The sequence below is a fragment of the Somniosus microcephalus genome, chromosome 7, assembly GCF_052327205.1.
Source record: "Somniosus microcephalus isolate GS21.2 chromosome 7, FLI_Smic_1.0, whole genome shotgun sequence".
Taxonomy (NCBI): Eukaryota; Metazoa; Chordata; class Chondrichthyes; order Squaliformes; family Somniosidae; genus Somniosus; species Somniosus microcephalus.
The window spans coordinates 47,893,729-47,916,089 of record NC_140993.1 but is presented as its reverse complement, the minus strand read 5'-3'; the positions used below and the strand labels follow the sequence as shown (position 1 = coordinate 47,916,089).

The window sequence follows — 22,361 nt, the reverse complement described above, 5'->3', positions numbered from 1 at the left end:
AGATTATCTGGTCATTATCACATTGCTGTTTGTGGGACCTTGTTGTGCACAAATTGGCTGCTGCGTTTCCTACATTGCAACAGTGACCACGCTTCAAAAGTACATAATTGGCTGTAAAGCGCTTTGGGACGTCCTGAGGTCGTGAAAGGCGCTATATAAATGCAAGTTCTTTCTCGCTTTCAATTCAATTAACCTTATATTGCTTATTGACAATTAGTAAAATCTAATCGAGTTTCCACTTATAGTTCCCAGCACACACCAATTATTCCCAAGCCCCAGATCAAAAGCAATATTCTATGCATTAAGCAGAAACTGGGTTGTACGGTGGATGAAGAATCTGTTTTACAGCTATGCAAATACACCATAAAAGCTGAAGCAAATTAAAACCTTCCCTTGGCTACCTTTGTACTCAACGCGGTGGGACAGAGGCGGGAGAGTTTATTGAGAAAGGTTGGAGCCAGCGAAGTCTGATGAGACTGGCAGCCAATGGGATGGTGCAAGGTCCCAGCCTTTTGCCAGGGGGCAGTCCAGCTCACCTCCGACTGAGTCTCGCTCTGCGCCTGCACTCCCTCCGCCGCATCCTTGCACGGCGCAAATGAATCGCTTCTAAAGCTTCGCCTTCTCTACTTCTCTACCACTTGCCTGGTTGCTAATTTGAAACGAGAATGGGATTGGATTTGTTTCACGGATCAAGGTAGGACTTCCAATCCATTAAAAAAATTTTTTAGCTGTGCTACATATAACTTTTAACCAATTAATATATTTGCAATTTTAAAATAATTGCAGCGAATCATATTGTCTAAAACGACATCTCAATGAATTTTCGATTGATTTAAATTATGGGCCGCGATTATTTTCGTAAAGGTCACGGTTCTACTCAAGCATCCTTAAACCCATAAAAAGTTACAGCATTATATCAACAAACCTCACGGGGCAAATTCACAGAGGAAAATAATCTAATGGGCATTTAGCTTGCGTTCGCAAATAAATGTAAATATAATGTGACGTTATAATACAAAGGATTTGTTGAGTATTAAGTGAGGATGAAAACCATAAATCATGTCGTTTGTATGATTAAACGGCTTAATTTCTACCAGAGGTTAAAAGTAAAACAACCGAGAAAGAGCTTTGCAGAGCTAGAGTTTAAAGAGCCTAACTGCAAACTTCTGTAACTGTTCTGCTAGTTGGTGTTTAAAGTGTTATGGCTTCTGATGAATGTCTTTTTAAAAAAAAACGAACACAGCCAAAAATGTAAGTTTAAAGTTTAGTCACATCAGACAGTGGATGCTATATGTCTAGATGAAACTATAGGGTATATCTCCTCCAATTCTGGCCTCCTCAGAATCCCCAATTTCAATCGCTCCGCCAATTGGTAGTGGTACCAAGGCCCTAAATTCTGGAATTCCCTGACTAAACCTCTTCCCCTCACTATTCCTCTTCCCTCCTTTGAGACGTTCCTTAAAACCTGCCTCTTTGACCAAGTTTTCGATCACCTGCCCTAATATCTCCTTATGTGGCTCGGTGTCAAATGTTGTTTAATAACGCTCCCGTGAAGCGCCTTGGGACGTTTAACTATGTTGAAGGTGCTATATAAATACAAGTTGTTGTTGTTGTTGTTGAAATAAGCTTTCTGATTGTAGCCAAATATCAGATCAACTCCAGAGGCATAAACTAAGTCAATTCTTAATTTAGATTGGACAGGTGAATGAAGGAAAAGGGGATATAGGGATATGGGAGCAGGCCAGATAAATATGATTAGGAGTATTTGCTCACGTGGAAGATAAACGTCCATACAGACTGACTGGGCTGGTTGGCCTGTTTCTGTGTCATGTACTTCTATTTCAAACACTGGTCCTTGGGTCCAAACAGGTCTTCAGTTGGACCACAATGAACTCACCTGAATCAAACTGATTTTTGAAACGGAAATTGAAGACAATCAGATTTTTGGCATGGGTTTGACTTGTTATCATTCGGGTTCATCATCTAGTTAGATGATTCTGTGGAGTTTGCTTTTAAATTTCACTTTTTTGTTGCTGCTATTTCTCCATCTTTTTCATTTACCTTGTTGCCATGGTGGTGTTGGTTTTGGTCGTGAACTGTCTCATAATGGCTCTCAATGCTGTTTCCTATCTGTAGGTGAGTGAATAGACGTGTCATGCACGACTGCTATTCCTTTAAGTAGCGGAAGGAAGGTGGCATTTGCATTGTGATATTGACAGTGGTCATGGAGAAGATGGTAGGACACCACATAGGAACATAGGAATTGCTAGAAAAAAAAGACCAAGGTCTATCTAGTTGATCCTCTACAATCCTGGTAGTTGCATGATATAATGATAATGGAGTTGTTGACTAATCAGAGCAATCAATCTCTATCAATTAGTCTACAACAGACCCAGAAATGACACGAGAAAAACACCCAGTTGTCGGGAGCTGTGGGAACCACGGGTCCAAAGTCACCATTTTCCTCCCAAGCTTGCTACACTTAGCACACGTCATGTTTCAGGTTAGTCATAGACCACATCTGGCCATCCTGTCTGGTAGAAGACTTGGAAAGGGAACAAAATATATAATCATATTTTGGGAAACATATTTTTCTATGCATTAAATAGAAGATAGTTGGTAGTGAGCTAAATAAAGGATAATGAATTGTGTGCATTGAATTACACAGATGATACTAAATTGCTGGCAGTGATTCAAATGGAACAAAGGAATCCAATCTTTTGGCTTCATGGGTTGAGTATGTGTGTACAATGGGGGCCCAGGGGCTACATCGAAAGATTAAATCCATGTTCCTATTAATTACATATATCTCAAATTGCTGATACTAATAGATCTTAGTATTATGATTTAGGATTTATCAGGGACAGAGTGACTAAGCATTTGGACAAGTATTAACTGATAAAAGCGAGTCAGCATGTATTTGCGAAGGGTAGGTCATGTCTCACTAATCTAGTTGAGTTTTTTGAGGAGATTTCTAACATAGTGTATAGGGGAATGTCTATGGGTGTTGTCTATGTGGATGTCCGTAGGCATTTGATAAGATCCTGCACAAGAGATTATGGCAAAAATAAGAACACACAGCAATGGAGACCTTGTGACATGGGTCAGTAATTGGCTCGGATGTAGGAGATAGAGAATAGGGGTAAAAGGAATGTTCTTGGATTGAAGGGATGTGACAAATGGTGTTCCCCAGTGATCAGTACTGTGGCCTCAGCTTTACAGCATACATATTAAAGACTTGATGAAGGAATAGAGAGTTGTATATCCAAGTTGAAGATGGCACTAAGTTGGGCACAGTACGTTATGTAGATGGGAGCAGGAAGTTACAAAGGGACATAGACAGACTAAGTGACTGAATAAAACTATGGCAGATGGAGTTCAATGTGGGGAAGTGTGAGGTCAACCACTTTGGATCAGAGAAAGACAAATCAGAATATTTTCTTAATGGTGAGAGACCAGGAGCTATGGAGGAGCACAGGGACTTGGGTGTCCATGTACACAAATCACTGAAAGGTATTTAACGGGTACAAAAAGGCTAATGGACTGTTGGTCTTTATCTCAGGGGGTTGTAATTCAAAAGTGAGGAAGTGATGTCTCAGTTGTACAGAGCCTTGGTCAAGTTCCATCTGGAGTATTGCATTCAGATTTGGGCACTAAATCTCAGCAAAGATTTATTGACCTTGGAGAGGGTACAGCACAGATTCACCAGATTGAGACCAGAGCTTAAAGGGTTGAATTATGAGGACAGGTTGCATAAACTTGGTTTACATTCCCTTGAGTTTGGAAGATTGAGGGGTGCCCTAATCCAAGAGTTTAAAATGATAAACAGATTTGATAGAGTAGATACAGAGAAATGATTTCTTCTGGTGGGAGAATCCAGAACAAGAGGGCATAATCTTAAAATTGGAGCTAGGCCATTGAGGAGTGAAATGACAAAGCACTTTTTCATACAAAGGTTAGTGGCAATCTGGAACACTCTCCCCCAAAAGGCTGTGGTTGTTGGGTCAATAGAAATTTTTAAGATTGAGATTGATAGATTTTTATTGGGTTAAGGATATCAAGGGAGCAAATCCAGGTAAACGGAGTTGAGGTACGGATCAGTCATGATCTAATTGAATGACGGAACAGGCTCGAAACACTGAACGGCTTACTCCTGTTTCTATGTTCCTATGAGGCAAAAGCACTAAAAACCTTTTTTTCTAAACCTCCACAAAAACTCAAACAGGACAAAACTGCAAATAAGTAATATACGTGCAAATAGAACTGAGCAGCCTGGGCTTTCAGGACCAGGGCTTGAAGGCCACATGTAACTTCTGGCCCATAGGTTGGAAACCTCATATATAGCTGGCTGGCAGAAAGTTGCACAAATTATAAATTGCTGGGAGTCAGTTACACACAGGACAACAGATGGCAGCAGTGAGTTACAAAACTGCCATTCAGTTGAGGAGGCCTGATAACCTCATAAAATATCAGAGCAAATCCAATATTGAATAACTCACCAGTTGGCATTGTACACAATACTTAATAGTTTCATTAAAACCCTGTTTTCTGTTCTTTTTATTGCAATGGACAGATGTTGAGCATAGTTACACAGTAGGGAGTATAAAAACCTAGTTAAGGCAACTGTGGCTTTTAAAAATATCAACCTTCCTACAGGGACAGGCAGGTTCCCTACTTTCTAGCCTCACTGGAACCCTCTGGGAGAGAGCAAGCCAACCATGCTGCTCCCAATGATGCTTTTGGCCAATTGTCAACGTCATAGTTGCCTAATGGTAGGCTTAGGATCCCTATCTCATCCAGCACCCCGTAACCCCTCAGCCCCACAAAAACAAATACTTGGCCTCTGCTATGCTTGTTCTCTCAATGCATCTGGCATCAGAACCTTAGAGAGGAGGACTCAACCCTATACTCTGCCACTCTGTGGCTCTGCATATTCTTGCTCCAAAACCGAACTGGATGTGGCAGTATATGAAAAATAAGAGTCTCTTTATATATTTAGATTATATTTTAGATGATACATGCACCTTTTTTGCCATTTTGATATATGTTTAATTTATGAACATTATTTTGAAAATGAATAGCATTAATGGGGTATTATCTTCATGAGAAAGTGTTTGACAAATCTATTGTTATAAATCTCATCATTGTAAAGAACTACTCATGAAATAATGCTGGACGGCCAGCTGGTGGCGCCGTCCAAGGATTATAAATACTTGGGCATGGGCCCAGCTTGCCCAGGGACATTTTGTAAAACAGGAACTAGTGAAGTACAACTAGACCTCCATGTTCTGAAACAAGTTGATTAAAGCCTTGCTTTATACTCAAACCAAGTGCGTAGTGAGTTTTATTACGTCACCTATATTCTTTTTGTTTACAAGCATGACATAAATCAGACTGAAATGACTGTTATGTGGCTGATACCATCATGATGAAAATAACAAACGGCTCCAATTGCGCTTCTTCCAGCCCCCTAAAAAGAGTTGTCTTCGAAACACTTTCCCTTGAAGACAACCTCTTTGATAATAACTATTATCATTCAATTACATATGATGTTGCTGTTGGTTTAATGATTTTTGACATTTGTTTAATTTTTAATTTTGCCTTGAACCAGGAAAAGACAGGAGGGATTCATGGTGAAGCTGTGTATTTTCACTTTTGCAACCTTACAGACAGTATTTTGGTCTCCAGTATTGTGTAGTAAGTAAAATGTCATTTAATAAGAATGCATTAGACTTCTGTGATGCTGGAAAAAATATTACAAATGTACAAAACTGACGGGCAGGAAAAGACTAGCTGGTCCATAAAGCTTGCCCCACACTCACAATGCCTGGAGCAGCATGACTGGACACTTCCTACCCCATGCTGCCATCCACCACAGCCCCCAGCAGCCATGTAACCTCCTGGGAGAAGGTAAAAAACAGAAAAAATGTCCTGGGATAATAAGGGGGAAAAAAAAATCTGGATAATTCCTCTCCGACCCCCCTCAGGCAAAGGTCGTGTTTACCAGGTATAAGCAGATAATCTTTAATTCACAATTAACCATGTGTTTTGCAGTTGGTATCTGGCTGTGCCTTTCTGGTGAAATTAATGGAAAGCTGCAGCCAATGCTCCAAATTGTAATTGCACGTGTATTTCGAGTGCCATATAAGCATGTGCTCACTGCCATCCAGTTCCAAGAATTTCACAGTTTAGAGGTTATTATTGCCATGGGTTTATGGATAGCACTCCTGGATAGGATACAAGGAAAAGCTTGTTGTCTGTTAGGCAGCCCTCCTCTCACCTCAAACCCTTGACTAATTTATGGACTACCTGTACCAACCCGCATCCGTACTGTGTATGAGTCCAGACTTATTGCATCTACTCCTACTTACCCAGGACATCTAGTCTGTGGAACTCATTAATTCCCTTCCACTTACAATCTATGGACTGTTAATCAGTTCTTCCTGATTAGTGTATTCACAAAAAACACTTTGTTTATAATTCCAGCTGGTGAGCCTTTATCCCATTTAGATTCTTCATCCAATTTCCCTCTAGTTTTACTTAAATCTATAGTCCAGTATTCAAAACAAACATTTCTCTTCTCCAATAGTTACAAAAAAAGATACACACTGCCCTAACCTCCCAGCCTCTTTTTAAAAACCATTTAATCATTTAAATAAATAGAGCTTGCATTTATATAGCGCCTTTCACGACTGGGAGAACTCCTCTGCTCTTATTTGAATAATGCCGTGGGATCTTTAACATCCACTTGAGAGGACAGACTGGTTTAACGTCTCATACTGAAGACGGCACCTCTGACAGTGCAGCACTCCATCAGTACTGCACTGAAGTGTCAGCTGAGATTAGGTGATCAAGTCCCTTTAGTGGAACTCGAACCCATAATCTTCTGACTCTTAACTCTACAATTACACTGAATGTTAATACCATACTGTAAAGTCTGTGGGTTGTATAGCGAAGTAATACACAGACTACAAGAGTAACTTTAACAGGACTTTACTATTCGAAGGTCAGGGCGAATCTGCCCAATAAATCCTGACACAGCACTTATAGACCGGTGTGGTCACCACCGGTATTACAGTATACAGAAGCCAAAATAAAGTAGTGCAACCCCTAAAATAGTTCTCTTAAAGGTGGACGGTTACATACAATAGTTCTCTTAAAGGTAGACGGTTACATACACTACAATCCTCCCTTTTTAGCTTACAACATACTTATTCCCCATTAAACATACATGTATTCAACTTCATATAAAACAGTTTACAGATATAGTCTCTGCGGAAAACAGTTCACAGATTCAGTCTCTGCGGAAAACAGTTCACAGATTCAGTCTCGGTGGAGGCGTCTCCTGCGCTTCTTGACTCAGTCCGGACAACGCCTCCGTGGTGTAGCAGTTCCCGGTGGTGTAGTCGGTTCACGTTGCGGAAGTGACTCGTCCAATAGTCCTTCCCTAACTTAACAGCTTGAACTTTGTAACTTCTGAACCAGCATTGCTGACTTTAAAAAAAAAAAAACAATTGGATTGCCTTGGGAAGTTCCCCTACTTCCCAACTGATTTGGCTCCGTTCTGAGGGACCACGTGTGTGATCTGGTAGAGGTGATAATGGTTCAGATGGTTATCATCTTCTGTTTCGTCTTTTCCTTTTCTGCTTCTTGGAGACTCTCTGGGCTCCCTTGTCAGCTGCCAGCTGTAATGCCACCATCTCCCTATGTTCCTTAGACTTTAAGTGATTCATCCTGATTTCTGTACTTTGGGAGTTTTCGGCACAAGTTGGGCAGACCAGGTCCTCGTAATATTCAGTGTCACTCAACAGGTCATGGTAATATTCGGTGTCGTCCTGAGCTAGGCCAGCGAGAGGGTCTTCTATTTCCTCCTTACCCAGCTGGACGTTAGCCGATTTTTGTTCCAAATCCCTACAACTGTCCTGAAAAGACTTCTTCATACATTCAGCTTCATCCCGCTTTTTCTGGGCTTCCTGCAAGTCTTTTACTAATGACCTCATTTGTGATTTCAATACTTCAACTTCATTCGGAGATTGATTGATCGGACTATTCAATCCCTCTACTGAAATAGCTGTTTCAGCATTCTGTTGTTCTACCTTGACGTGCGTCAGCGTACTTTTGGCATCCAAGGGCTGTTCTGCTGCAGACTTCTCACTCTGTGTTGCCACCTCAGCTTTTTCAATAACTTTTGAGGGCCCCGAACCCCTTCCCTTTTGAAGATTGAGGCTCGTGTTTAAGTTTTTCCCATTTTAGAGTCTTATCCTTCAGCATATGAAGGAGTTGGCTGACTGTTAACTCTTCTGCCATCATCCCTTTCCCATTCGCTGCAGGGCTGTTTATAACCTTGCCCTGGAGGAGTTGGCTGACTGTTAACTCTTCTGCCATCATCCATTTTCCATTAGCTGCAGGGCTGTTTAGAACCTTGCCCTGGGGCTCCTTTGCTGTTTCTACTTCGCCATCATCCGCAGCCCCCACCATTCGAATTTCCACAATTGAATCGTCCGGTGATGCTGCACCCAACTTCAGTAGGAGCTCGGAAGTCATGTCGACCAATTCCGCCTTTTCTGCCTGCAACCTGCTAACAAGCGCCTTCAGTTGCGGCACATCTTGTTCCACCAGATTAGAGCACGCACCTTCAGCAGCCGAATCAGCTTTGATTCGTTTGGCCTCCTCGTGCAGACGGTTTGTGTGCTCCTGCTCCCTTTTCTCCCTCAGCTGCTTCTGTTGTCTTCCCAGATTCTCCCATTCGGTATCATAGAACTTTTTCATTGCTTTCATCTCTTGCTCGAGACGGCAACTCAATTGTTCTAATTGCTGTCGTAATCTGAAATAAGTTTGCGTTCGAGCTCGATGTTCCTCAGTAATATATATGTCTGTAACTTGAACAGACTCAGAATTCTCTGTCCAACTATGTTGTTGTTGTTCAGAGGAATTCTGTTCTGAAACTTTGTTCTCCTCTGGAGCATAAGCCTTTATGTACGCATTCGTTCTACCAACCTTAGTCAGCAAGTCCATTTTAGACTTGTCTTTCATACTTGGGCTGGTCTTATCGTCATCCGTTTCAGAGTCTGAGCTGATTGTCTGCCCCGAGTCCTCACTCGTTATTGCTTTTAGGTAGTGCCATTCCATGTCTATTTTCTTGATCCACTCCCATCCTAGAAGTGGTGGTCCTCCCTCAGGTAGTACATATAAGTCCATTCCTGGGCGTTCTTTGCCCCTGTCTCTCACCTTGACTCTTATCTTTCCCATGGGGTATACTTTATGCCCCGTGTATGTCTGCAATACGAACTTGGTATCTCTCAAGGGTATATGTGAGAATAGCCGGTTGTAATCCCTTCGATTTATGACTGTTACATACACTACACATACATCTGTATCTAATTGATTTTTTAAAATATACTAGCCACTGGTCTAATTATTTTTTCTTTTATCCAGCAGTAGAACACAGACTGAACTTCAATGGCCTGGATGACAGCACTGTGTGTCCTAATATTAGAATTGGACAAGATGACTTACCAGGCAAGTTTGCAAACTTTAAGAGGAACTTTGCCCAGAAATGCACCTGATAGCTCTTGTGGCAGAATACATAACTCATTATCTAAGGATGAACCTTTGTGTCAATCCAGGCTGTGGATTCTAGCACAGATTCAGAGCAAAAGAAATTTGAAGGGCCTCAAATTCTCTTTGGGATCCTGATTTTAAAAACATATGAAAGTGAACTCCTCATCAGCTGCTGCACAGCAGCCAATCTCACTCCGCTGCTGCAGTTGCTAGGGCCTGCAGAAGCCATTTTTCTTTCTCCCTCCCCGCCCACTCAGTTGGGCTCTCCAACGCAGGTGGACATCCTAGCACAAATCTCACAATGGGGCTGACATAGAAACATAGAAGATAGGAGCAGGAGTAGGCCATTCGGCCCCTCGAGCCTGTTCCGCCATTCAATGAGACCATGGCTGATCATCCAAATTCAGTACCCTGTCCCTGCCTTCTCCCCATATCCCTTTAGCCTTAAGAAATATATCCAACTCCTTCTTGAATATATTTAATGAACTGGCCTCCACCGCCCTCTGTGGCAGAGAATTCCACAGGTTCACCACTCTCTGGGTGAAGAAATTCCTCCTCATCTCAGTCCTAAATGGCTTACCCCTTATCCTTAGACTATGACCCCTAGTTCTGGACTCCCTGGCCATCAGGAACATCCTTCCTGCATCTAGTCTGTCCAGGCCTGACAGAATTTTATAGGTTTCGATGAGATCCCCTCTCAATCTTCTAAACTCCAGTGAGTACAAGCCCAATCGACACAATCTCTCCTCATACGTCATTCCTGCCATCCCAGGTATCAGCCTGGTGAATCTTCGCTGCACTCCTTCCATGGCAAGAACATCCTTCCTCAGATAAGGCGACCAAAACTGCACACAATACTCAAGGTGCGGTCTCACCAAGGCCCTGTACAACTGCAGCAAGACATCCTTGTTCCTGTACTCGAACCCTCTCGCTACGAAGGCCAACATACCATTTGCCTTCTTAACCGCCTGCTGCACCTGCATGCTTACCTTCAGCGACTGGTGCACAAGAACACCCAGGTCTCTTTGCACTTCCCCTTCTCCCAATCTATTGCCATTCAAATAATAATCTGCCTTCCTGTTTTTGCCACCAAAGTGGACAACCTCACATTTATCCACATTATAGTGCATTTGCCATGTTTCTGCCCAATCACCCAACCTGTCCAAATCTTACTGGAGTTTCATGACATCCTCCTCACAGAATACCCTCCCACCCAGCTTTGTGTCGTCTGCAAATTTGGAGATACTACATCCAATTCCCTCGTCCAGATCAATATATATTGTGAACAGCTGGGGTCCTAGGACCGATCCTTGTGGTACCCCACTAGTCACTGCCTGCCACTCGGAAAACGACCCGTTTATTCCAACTCTTTGCGTTCTATCTGCCAACCAGTTCTCGATCCAAGTCAATACCTTGCCCCCAATCCCATGTGCCTTAATTTTGCAAGCTAATCTCTTATACGGGACCTTATCGAAGCCTTCTGAAAGTTCAAATACACCACATCCACTGGTTCTCCCTTATCTATTTTACCAGTTTCATCCTCAAAAAATTCCAGTAGATTAGTCAAGCACGATTTACCTTTTGTAAATCCATGTTGACTTTGTCCGATCCTGTCACTGCTTTCCAAGTGCTCTGCTATTACATCTTTTATAATGGACTCTAGCATTTTCCCCACTACCGATGTCAGGCTTACCGGTCTATAATTCCCCGCTTTTTCTCTACCACCTTTTTTGAATAGTGGGGTAACATTAGCTACCCTCCAATCCATGGGTACTGTTCCAGAGTCTATCGAGTTCTGGAAGATGACCAGCAATGCATCTGCTATCTCCAGGGCCACTTCCTTAAGTACCCTAGGATGTAGATTATCAGGCCCTGGGGATTTATCGGCCTTCAATCCCGTCAACTTCCCCAACACCATTTCCCTACAAATACTGATTTCATTCAGTTCCTCCCTCTCATTATTCCCTATATTCCCTGACATCTCTGGGAGGTTATTTGTGTCCTCCTTTGTGAAGACAGAACCAAAATATGTATTTAATTGGTCAGCCATTTCTTTGTTCCCCATTATCAGTTCCCCTGATTCTGACTGTAAGGGACCTACGCTTGACTTCACCAATCTTTTTCTCTTCACATATTTATAAAAGCTTTTACAGTCCGTTTTTATGTTCCCTGCAAGTTTACTTTCATCATCTATTTTCGCCCTCTTAATTAATCCCTTTGTCCTCCTTTGCTGAATCCTAAACTGCTCCCAATCCTCAGGTTTGCTGCTTTTTTGGGCCAATTTATATGTCCTCTCCTTGGATCTTATGTTATCCCTAATTTCCCTTGTAAGCCATGGTTGAGTCACCTTTTTTGATTTATTTTTATGCAAAACTGGGATAAACAAATTCTGTAGTTCATCCATGCGATCTTTGAATGTTTGCCATTGCCCATCCACCATCAACCCTTTGAGTGACATTCCCCAATCAATCCTACCCAACTCGCGTCTCATGCCATCATAGTTCCTTTATTTAAATTCAGGACCTTAGTCTCTGAGTCAACTACTTCACTCTCCATCTTAATGAAGAATTCGATCATATTATGATCGCTCTGACCCAAGGGGCCTCGCACAACAAGATTGCTGAACTCCCCTGGGATGAGTATTGCCGCCAATGAGTACGGGAACCTGGCTGCCATGGAGGAATATCCTGGCCACTGTGCTGTTTTGAGCAACAATCAATAATTATTACAAACACAGAGTTGCTTTATTATGAGTCTCATAATTTGCAGGTTTTTAATCTTCAAGATAAGCCTACATTTAGTATTCCTGTGTGAATCTGAAGGTTTTAAAAAGGCTGCAAATCGTCCGACTTGGCAGTGTATGCTGACTGCTGACAATGCTGTAACCATCGTCTCAAATTGTGCGGTTGTCAAAGCTTTCATTTATAATGCATAGCATCTATTAATGTAATGGTTACTCCTAGGTTGTGATGCCAAACATTCCTTATATACGTTCTACAACCCATTTAGTAAAATGGGCAGAGTGACATTAGGGATGCCCCATTTAAAGACTGAAAACCCATCTGATATTCTTTTGCTTCCCTGTACTCTCAGGATTTGATCTCATTACCCAATTCCAATTGGATACCATTCCACTGCGGGGTGTCAGGAGAGTGGAAGGTTCGACACCACTTCAGATTGCCTTCAGACTTGACAGAGAGGCAAACTTTGAAATTCCAACAAGGTAGGAAAGAATAGTCAAACTCTGTGTGAGTTCGCACATGTTGAATTGTCTTTGGTTTGTTCCCATTTAGGTAGCTCTCCTGACCAGCATTCCTGGTCTCTGCAAATTCATTTTAAAGGGAAACTAATTGGAAGCAATTACCAAGATTAAAGATTATGGCCAGCACTGTTTTAACCTGGGTATGGCAAAAATATCCACCAATGTGTTTAATACAAATAATATTTCTTTCCATTTCTCACAAGCAAGCCCATGCTAGACTATTTGGAAATAGTTTGCTCTGTCAAGGTGAGTTTTGTTGCCATCACTGACCGAGGGTAAACCAGATTTTCCTCCACCCCACTTCCCCACACACAAAACATTGCTTCACGTCATTGGCTGTACAATTTCCTAGGAGCTGCTCCTTCTTTGCCGCCGTTCCTTTGCTGGAAGTGGGGCGGAAAAGCTGTTTATGCATGAAAACAAGGGCTTTCAGTGAAGTCACAGCAGTGGACTGAGAGCAGATCTGAGGGAATTCCAATCATCATCTATTTCTTCTCCACAGCACGGCTAGCTTATTTATGCATCTTTATAATGAACAGTTCAAAAATTAGCCTCTATATTACTATTTGCGTTCAATTTTAATTTTAGTACTACTGTAATATTGGTTAGTGAATGGCAGTCTCACTATTACAGGAGGTGCAATATAGGTTATGATTACAGGACATGTGACTCATTGACTAATATTACAATCGCACTATTACAGGACATGTAATATTAGTCAATGAGTCACAATCGCACTATTACAGGACATGTAATATTTTGTCCGCGAATGACAATCCCACAACAATGGATCGTGTAATGTTGGTCAGTGAGATTACTCTAATGGAAGGTAATATTGTAAAATGACTAACAATCGTTAGATATTTTGATTGCATTATTTCCTTCATAACATCTTGTTGCAATTATGCTATTCAGGCAAACCTTGTATTCCTGGAAGGGCCTCATCTGAAAGTGAATTTTCTGCAGCCCTATTATAGACTATTGGGAAATTATTGCAATGCAGTTTGTATCCGGATTATTTAATTTATCCAGCTTTTATTAATTGTGTTTTTTTAACGAACAAGTATGGTTTGCGATACAATCTAGCTCAGTGGATCACCAATCAAGTGCACCTGTTATTTGCAAATGTGTCAAAATGATGCAGAAATTGCACAATCCTGCACTCTCAGTTGGGTGTGATACTTTCCAGAAGCTTACCTCTAATATGGATGGAAAATCACGGGCTGCATGCCCACAATTCTCAGATGTGTTCCCTGCAAGCACTGCTCCCTAGTGGGAGTGCCAGATCGTGGAGTCACCAGCGATCACCCAGTTGTTTTATCAAGAGGATGATGCCCCTTTAAGAGCAAATTTACTTTGTGTAGTTTTGTACCTTTTCATTTCAATGGTAGGAAGTTCCTGAGAAGCAGTTTAAAATAAATCAGTTCTGATGTACAGACTGTGATGGTGAACTAAGTGGGGATCTTTATACCTCATGGTAAGGTCCTCTGCAGGACAGTACCACGGTGCAGTGTGTTGGAATACCAGCCTGTTGAGTTATGAAGTAGTGATACGTGGATACCTGCCCATGATTCCCACACTATGTCGCCAGTCTCAGCTATGTTGCCCTGCGGAAGATGCTGAATAAAATCTAGGTGCTTCCTTCCCCAGGGTTGAGAGAAATCAGAGGGGGAGTTATCTCCAGGGTGCTCTGTTTGACAGAGAATGTAACAGTTCTAAATTGTTATTGAAATTCGGAGGCTGATGGAGATAGCAGATAAATTTAGTTAGCTGAGCGAAATTAGTTAGCTGAGCGAAAGCTATCTTCAGCAACTGGAGATCAAAGTTGTGTAATTCAAGGAAGCTAAATGAGCAGCAGGGATATCAGACTGGACATAACACATACCTTTTCTTTAGATGTGGAGCTGCAGCAGTTACAGTAATGTATACTGGTGAGTCCAGTAGCTCCTGATATCTTGACAGGTCTGGCTCTGCATTCTTGGGTCATCTAATGGAAGGAGAAAGAGTCAGAGAAAGAGGAAACTTGAGTTTCAGTAAGAAGGCAAGATAAGTGGAAATGAAAATAGAGAGAATTGTGATTTTAGGTGATAATTCAAATGTTACAGAAGTGTTGAATAAAGTGAGAATGTGTACACTTTTGGGTGATCATCTACACACATCAATCTTTTCAAATTTATTTCTTTTGTTCCTCTTTCCTACTTCTTAATTAAAAGCTCATGAAAGCTTGCACTCCTCTGAAAGTTAAGTGTGGGCTGCTAGTCTTTAATTAGAACCTTGACCTCTCTTCCTAACGCTAATTTGCACTGTACTGGATATAGAAGTGCTTGGAACACAGTGCTAAAATCTGCCGTGACACTATTTCTGCTCTCCCATTAATGTGTGTCTGAAGACAATGGGCCAAAATTTATTGTAGCCGGTGAACAAATGGCAGTCGTTAGACTTGCCCTTGCCAATTTCATTTCTATGACCTCTTGCACTGGAAGTTGCTGGAAGCTAGATAAGCTAAATGGCGCGGTGCCCTCTACAGGGCATCTGGGACCTGTGCGAACAGGTCAAGCAACTGTGTGTCTCCTTAACCAATCAGCTTGAAGTATTGTTAATGAACAGCATGGAGTCTGTACCAGGAAGTAGAAGTTAGAATAGTGAATTCAATGTCAAATCAGGTATAGAAAAAAATAAAGATTAGATTAAGAGAGAGAAAAAAGAGACCGAATGGAAAAAGTAAAAACAAAATCTTGAATTTAATTTTTTTTAAATCTTCAATAACAATTAACATCTGAAGGAATGAGATTCCACACTTGTAAAAGTAAATTTTCAGGGCAGAGAGGTTTTTTTGGCAGTAATTAAGACCTATCACGCCATTAAAAAGAGTACTTGTAATTGACAAGCCCTAACTTTCTGTGGTGAGTTTAGTCCGTACCTATGACTTAATTACATGAACTTTATATCGTTCAATACATTTGAATGGAGAGCTAGACAGCGAGATTTCATCTTTGCGCAGTTCGCAGTGGAGTGGCACATCTCGGACAGCAACTTCCAGTTTGTCACGTTTAATTGTGCATCTGCGCTTGCCTGAATTTGCTGTCCGATTTGCGTATAAATAACGGTGAGCGCTGTGAGCTTCACCTTAAATTCTGGCCCAATAATTGGTATTCTGTGGCTGCCACTTAATAAATCTTAGAGCTTATAGAATTTTTTATAAATCAGTAAAAATGCTAAAATCTAAAATCTATGTGCTGAAATGTTTACATCAACTTTGGTGATGTAATCCAGCAAGAATGTAACTTATTCTTTGTAAACGTGCATTAAGTCCTAAGTGTGAGATACAAAGGATTGCAGAAAAATATTTGACTGTACAAAGGCTGTTATTAATATGTGGGAATTTAAGCACTTGTACATTTCTGGCATATGAGAGACACAGGCAAACTGTATAGATGATGATATGTGCTATTTATGGTTACACATTAGTCCAGTGCTGAGTATCCATCTAAATATTTGTGTCTTTTAGCCTGATGCTCATGGTGCGTATGCATCTAAATGATTGTGAATCATATGGTGCATGTAGGTCCACAATCTATAATGGCCCAGTGAATGTAATTGGCTGCTGCTGAATGTCCTACAATGAGTCCAGTTGCTGTTGGTATCTTGCTGGGTGTCTAGAGGTAAATTTGCTCCTATCTGCTAGTGATTCCTTGGAAGGAGAATGCGCTCGAGTGGGCTATTTGTGAATAGGTGTCTAATAGTGGTCTCATAGTAGGTTAGGTCCATTATCTATGGCGGCCCAATAATGGCATGACCCTGAAATTCAACAGGGTTCTCCCAGTCTCCTGCTGTAACTTTGGTGGGAGATCAGCGGAAACCGAGGAGAAATGGGGTTAAACGACTGCTTTTAGCAGTTAACACTGGTTTCGCACCAGAGAATTCCCATGCAATTCCCAGGTGTATGGTTGCGGGCAACACTGATTTTGAGTTTGAGTCCCAGCTCTCTCGTGGTCCAATAATGAGAATGTGTCTAAAAGCCGGATGGCCTCATGTTGAATGAGATTCCATACTCTCAGGTTGCAGATATAAATCTAACTTCTGACATATGTTACAACTATCCAATCGTCATCACTAATTAAAGTGTGTCCCACACTGCTATAGATTGTCCTAAAATTGCTATGAATGCTGGTGTACAAAAATATACAGTTCACAGTTTTACTTTTGAATTGCCACAGTGTATTGCCTGGATTAGTGCCTATGATTTTACACATGTTGAGTTCTGCTCTTGGCTCTGCCTTTATGAAGGAGAGATGGATAACCTGCAGTCTAATTATTCCACAGGCATTGACTCTTCCTCTGGGCATGGATTAAACTTTTACACCAGTGTTGACATATACCAAATCAGTCCCTTGGTTGCAGGAGTTATCATTGTGGACCCAATAGTAGTTGGAACTGGTGGGATTTGCGGGCCAGCCCAGCATCGCACCATTGCCTCCCCAAAACTGAAGTCACGAAGGAGGGAGAAGCGCCAACTCCTCCCCATTAGAACTTTTCTTTGCTGCCAGAATGGGTGGAAACAGGTTCCTGTGTACTTGCCATGCAGGGCAGCATGTGGGTGTGCCAATGCCATAATCAGCAACTGACCTAAGAGAGACCGATTGATGTTTGGAGACAGGCAGACCAGCATGGGACCAGCGAGGTCTAAGTTTTGGCACGTAGGCCTAGCTGGTCTACACCCCTCCCCTCCCAACAAAGCAGGAAGGTGCTACTTCAAAATCACATCAGGCCCTTGGCCAGATGCCCCAGTTGTACTGGCTGTGCCCTATTATTTAAATAAGCCTGTCCTGGTGACAGGGTCAAGGTGAGGGAAAAGAAGCGGGCAGAAGACCAACCCCACCCCATCGCACACCTTGTGGCACAGCAGAGTTTGCAATTTCTGTGCTCTTGTTTGCAAGGGGCAGCACGATCATTACCTTCACCAAGGAAAGGAGGCATCAGTGCATCAGGACACAAAACATCTCCCAAGAGCCAGGAAGGGCTTCCAAGAATCCGGGGTGTAGTTGATGGCCCCTGAGTACTTGGCCACCATCGTCTAACAGGCAATGTGCACTGCTGTCCTCTTATCGCCCTCCCTTGTACCCACCTCATGCAGCAAATGCTCATATTGCCAGCTTTCAAAGGCTCCTTCACTTGCCTGCAGGTTTATTCATTCCATCACACGCAGACGTACATGGCCTAACCATACTCAGGCAAGTATCTCAACAATAATTTGGGATTGATTGAAACCCCCCCCCCCCCACCCCTGGAATATGCAAGGTAAGTGGGAAGCCACCTCATTTGAACAGGGCACCCGTGTCATTATAGTTGCATCTTGGGTATCTGCTTGCCCTGGACTGCCACAGAATGCAGCCTGACTGCACAGGTGGGGGAGTGCCTTGTTGCTGCCCCCTCCCCCCGACCACCCTTCCGTCCCTCCCAAAACACTTGTCTCTGGCCCTCAGGGGCTGCATTCAGCTTTTAAAAGAAATTGGACAATTGGTTTCAAAGTCCCGGGCTTGCAAGGGGAAAATGGCTGGGGTTCCTGTTATTGATCATTATCCAGAGATCTCTGGCAGAAGTGCATGTCTGTGGACATTAGGCAAGAGCATAACATGTCTGCCAACATTTACACGAAGAATGGCTGCTCTGATAGTTAAGTCCGTGAATGATTTAAACACGGACTAGCAGGAGAGAAAACAAACAGATGTTTACTGGTGGAAGTCCATAACGAATCTAAACAACAGAGGCTCTCTAGCGCCTTTTATACAGGGGTGGTCACTGCCGGTACTGCAGTCTGAGACCAGTTATTCTCTTAAAGGTACATACACAACAATTCCTCCCCTTTTAGATAAACAGTACATAACATTCATTTAACAACTAAATGATAACGAATTACAATCACAATTACGGTTACTAGATACAGTGGTTAAGTTTAAGCAATTATAAGTTCAGTCTTTGAGGAGGCTTCCTGATTCTGTCTGGATAACGCCTCTTTGGGGTAACAGGTTCTTCTGGCACTGTTGAGTCGGAATCAATGTCGTTGTTTGGTTCATCTTCCAATATTACCGGTTCTGCGGTAGCTGCAATTGGAACGTCAATTTCATTACCAGGTGTATCAGATCGTGGTGTGGAGTTGATGTTTTCCAGTGACTCTAGAATCTGGTCAGCATGGCGTCTTACAATGCTCTCCCCAACGTCCACGGTATACATGAGAGGTCCTTGTCGTGTACAAATCGTTCCTGGCTGCCATTTCTCAGTGCGGTAGTCCCGGGCCAAAACTGGTTGACCTATCTTAAAACTCCTGGTCGGCCTTTCATTCATATTCTGAAACTGCCTGTTCTCCACATCTCTTCGGACGTTTGGCTTAACCAAATCCAAGCGGCATCGTAGTCTTCGATTGAAGAACATCATGGCTGGAGTTTGGTTGGTAACCGCATGTGTCGCATTCCGGTAGGCAAACAAGTTGTCCACCTTGTGTTGTAGGGGTATATCTTCATTACACATTGCCTTGATAGCCTTCTTGAATGTTTGGACAAACCTCTCGGCCAATCCATTAGTGGCTGGATGATATGGGGCAGATGTGTAATGCTTAACACCATTGTTCTTTAAGAACCTCCGGAACTCTTCAGACACAAACTGTGGTCCATTGTCAGAGCAAATCTGTTCAGGCAGCCCATTCCTGGCGAATATGGTTCGTAAAACTGTGATAGTTTTTTCCGTGGTGGTTGAGGACATTTTTATTACCTCTGGCCACTTTGTGCATCCACCGCAATTAAAAACACCGAGTCCATGAAGGGACTGTAGTGTATGTAACTGTTCTACCTTTAAGAGAACTATTTTAGGTGTGGCACTACTTTATCCTGGCTGCTGTATACTGTAATACCGACGGTGACCACACCGGTATATAAGTGCTGTGGCAGAATTTATTGGGCAGATTCGCCCTGACCTTCGAATAGTAAAGTCCTGTTAAAGTTACTCTTGTAGTCTGTGTATTACTTCGCTATACAACCCACAGACGTTACAGGGACCAGCAAAATCAATGTGCACCCTTTGCCATGGAGATGAGGGCCACTCCCATGGATGCAGAGGAGCTTGTGGTGGGGCGTTTTGGACCTTCTGGCATCCTGCACAGCTCTTGGTCATCTCTTCGATTTCTCTATCGATTCCCAGCCACCACACAAACGCTCTGGCTAAGCTCTTCATTTTTACCCCACCCAGATGACCCTCATGAAGCTCATTGAGCACTCTATCCGTCAACTTAGGTGGAATTACTACTCTGGATCCACACATGAAGGTTCCTCTGCACACTGACAGCTGTTCTCTTCTCGGCGAGAATGCTGGCAGCAGTGGTTCGCCATGTGCTGGCCATCCCTTCACCGTTAAATCATAGACCCGCGATAGTGTCGGGTCATTCCGTGTTTCCTTTTCTATGTTTACATTCGTCACAGGGAGATATTCGACTATGGTCGAGTGGAATAACTCCATTGGGTCCACTGCAAGGTCTTCTTCCACCGTCGGCAATGGTAGACGTGACAATCCATCAGCATTTCCATGCTGTTTAGTTCCTTTGTACTCGATGTCATATTGGTGTGCCCCTAGGAAAAGGGACCATCTCTGCAGCCGTTGTGCTGTCATTATCGGTACGCCCTTCTGAGGGTTGAAAATGGAGACAAGAGGTTGATGATCGGTTAGTAGAGTAAATTTTTGACCGTGCAGATAGTGATTGAACTTCTTCACCCCCCACACTTGGCTGAGGGCCTCTCTGTCAATCTGGGCGTAGTTACACTCGGCAGAAGTTAACGAGCGTGACGCAAAAGCTATCGGCCTCTCCAAACCATCAAGGAATTTATGTGACAGTACCGCCCCAATGCCGTAGGGAGACGCATCACACGCCAGCCTGATTGGCAGTGCTGGGTTGTAGTGAGCCAATACTTCCTTCGAAGTGATTAAGTCCTTACTCTTCTGAAAAGCACGTTTACAATCATCGCTCCATTTCCATGCTACCCCCGTTCGTAGCAGGGCGTTCAGTGGGTGCAGAATTGTTGACAAATTCGGCAAAAACTTATGATAGCAATTCACCAACCCGAGGAATGACCTCGGTTGCGACACGTTTTCAGGCGCTGGGGCCTTGACAACCGCTTCAATTTTGTCAGGGGACTTATGTAATCCCTCTTCATCAATCACGTGGCCACAATACGATATCTGTTTCTTAAAAAATTCGCACTTGGGGCGGTTGGCTCGCAACCCATGTTCCCGTAGTCTAGTGAGCACCTGTTCTAGGTTGTTAAGGTGTTCACTGTCATCTTCACCTGTTACAAGGATGTCGTCCAAGTAACAGAGTCCCCGGAATCCCTTGCAGGACTTGTTCCGTCGCTCTTTGCCATATCGCCGGAGCCGATGCTACTCCGAATACCAATCGATGATACTGGTAAAGACCTTTGTGAGTGTTTATCGTGAGATACTTCCTAGAGGACTCTTCAACCTCCATCTGCAAATATGCTTGTGCTAGGTCAATTTTTGTAAAACGTTTCCCTCCAGACAGTGAGGCGAAGATGTCTTCTATCCTTGGAAGAGGATATTGTACTGTGTGAAGGACAGGGTTCACCGTCGCCTTGAAATCCCCACAGATGCGACTCTTCCTTGGCTCTCCGGACTTATTGCTTAATGTTTTCTTCATGACAGGAACGATGGGTGTTGCCCACTCACTCCAGTCGACCTGAGACAACACACCTGCCTTCTCCAGATTCTCCAGCTCTACCTCGACAGCTGGGCGAATTGCATATGGTACCGGCCTCGCTTTGAAAAACTTGGGAACTGCATTCTCTTTTTTTAACGAGGCGGTTACGCCTTTAAGCGTGCCCAGTTCTTGTTGAAATACCTCTTTGGCGTTAGCTAAGATTGTTGACAATCGTCCAGGAGTGACGTCGTCATCTTTTTTACCGTCATTGCATGAATGGAATGCCAATCCAAGTTTATCTTCCTGATCCATTCCCGTCCCAATAACGGTGGTCCACCATTTGGCAGTATGTAGAGATACAATTTCCGTATTTTCTTGCCATTGTATTCGACAGGCACCCTTATTTTTCCTCTGGGGTATACTTTTTGCCCCGTATACGTCGTCAAGACGATGGATGTCTCTCTCAAGGGTATGTGTGAAAATAGCCGCTCGTAGTCTCGTCGATTCATGACGGTTAGCGCTGATCCTGTATCCAATTCCATTTTAACTTGGGACCCTGCTATCGTGAGAGTGACCCAAATGGTTCGGTGATCCTCTTTTGCGATTACATTGTGAAGTTTGAGACAGCTTAGTCTCCTGTTTCCGGATTCACTATCGCTCATCTGGTCTTTGGAACTACTGTCTGTCATCTTTTGTACTTCCTTGTACGGTTCCTTAGTAGCCTTTTCGTTGTCGCTGGTCTTCTTCCCAGACCTACAAACTCGTGCAATGTGTCCAATCTTCCCGCATTGTCTGCATATTTTGTCTTTGGACCAGCAGTCCTTCTGGTCATGGTTAGTT

General features: G+C 43.0%; 1 protein-coding gene across 2 annotated transcripts in view; it reads left to right on the top strand.

The window, feature by feature from the left end:
- Window positions 1-286: 286 nt before the first annotated feature.
- The window catches only part of col9a1c (collagen, type IX, alpha 1c), a 181,323-nt gene continuing 159,248 nt past the window's right edge, over window positions 287-22,361 (top strand). The window contains exons 1-4 of one of the 2 annotated variants that reach the window (XM_085992462.1): window positions 287-694; window positions 5,612-5,697; window positions 9,439-9,519; window positions 12,655-12,784. In XM_085992462.1, the coding sequence (XP_085848588.1) occupies window positions 666-694; window positions 5,612-5,697; window positions 9,439-9,519; window positions 12,655-12,784 (326 nt within the window). In that variant the 5' untranslated portion in view covers window positions 287-665. Of the gene's footprint in view, window positions 695-5,611; window positions 5,698-9,435; window positions 9,520-12,654; window positions 12,785-22,361 lie in introns of both variants that reach the window. The other variant, XM_085992461.1, reaches the window with a different exon arrangement.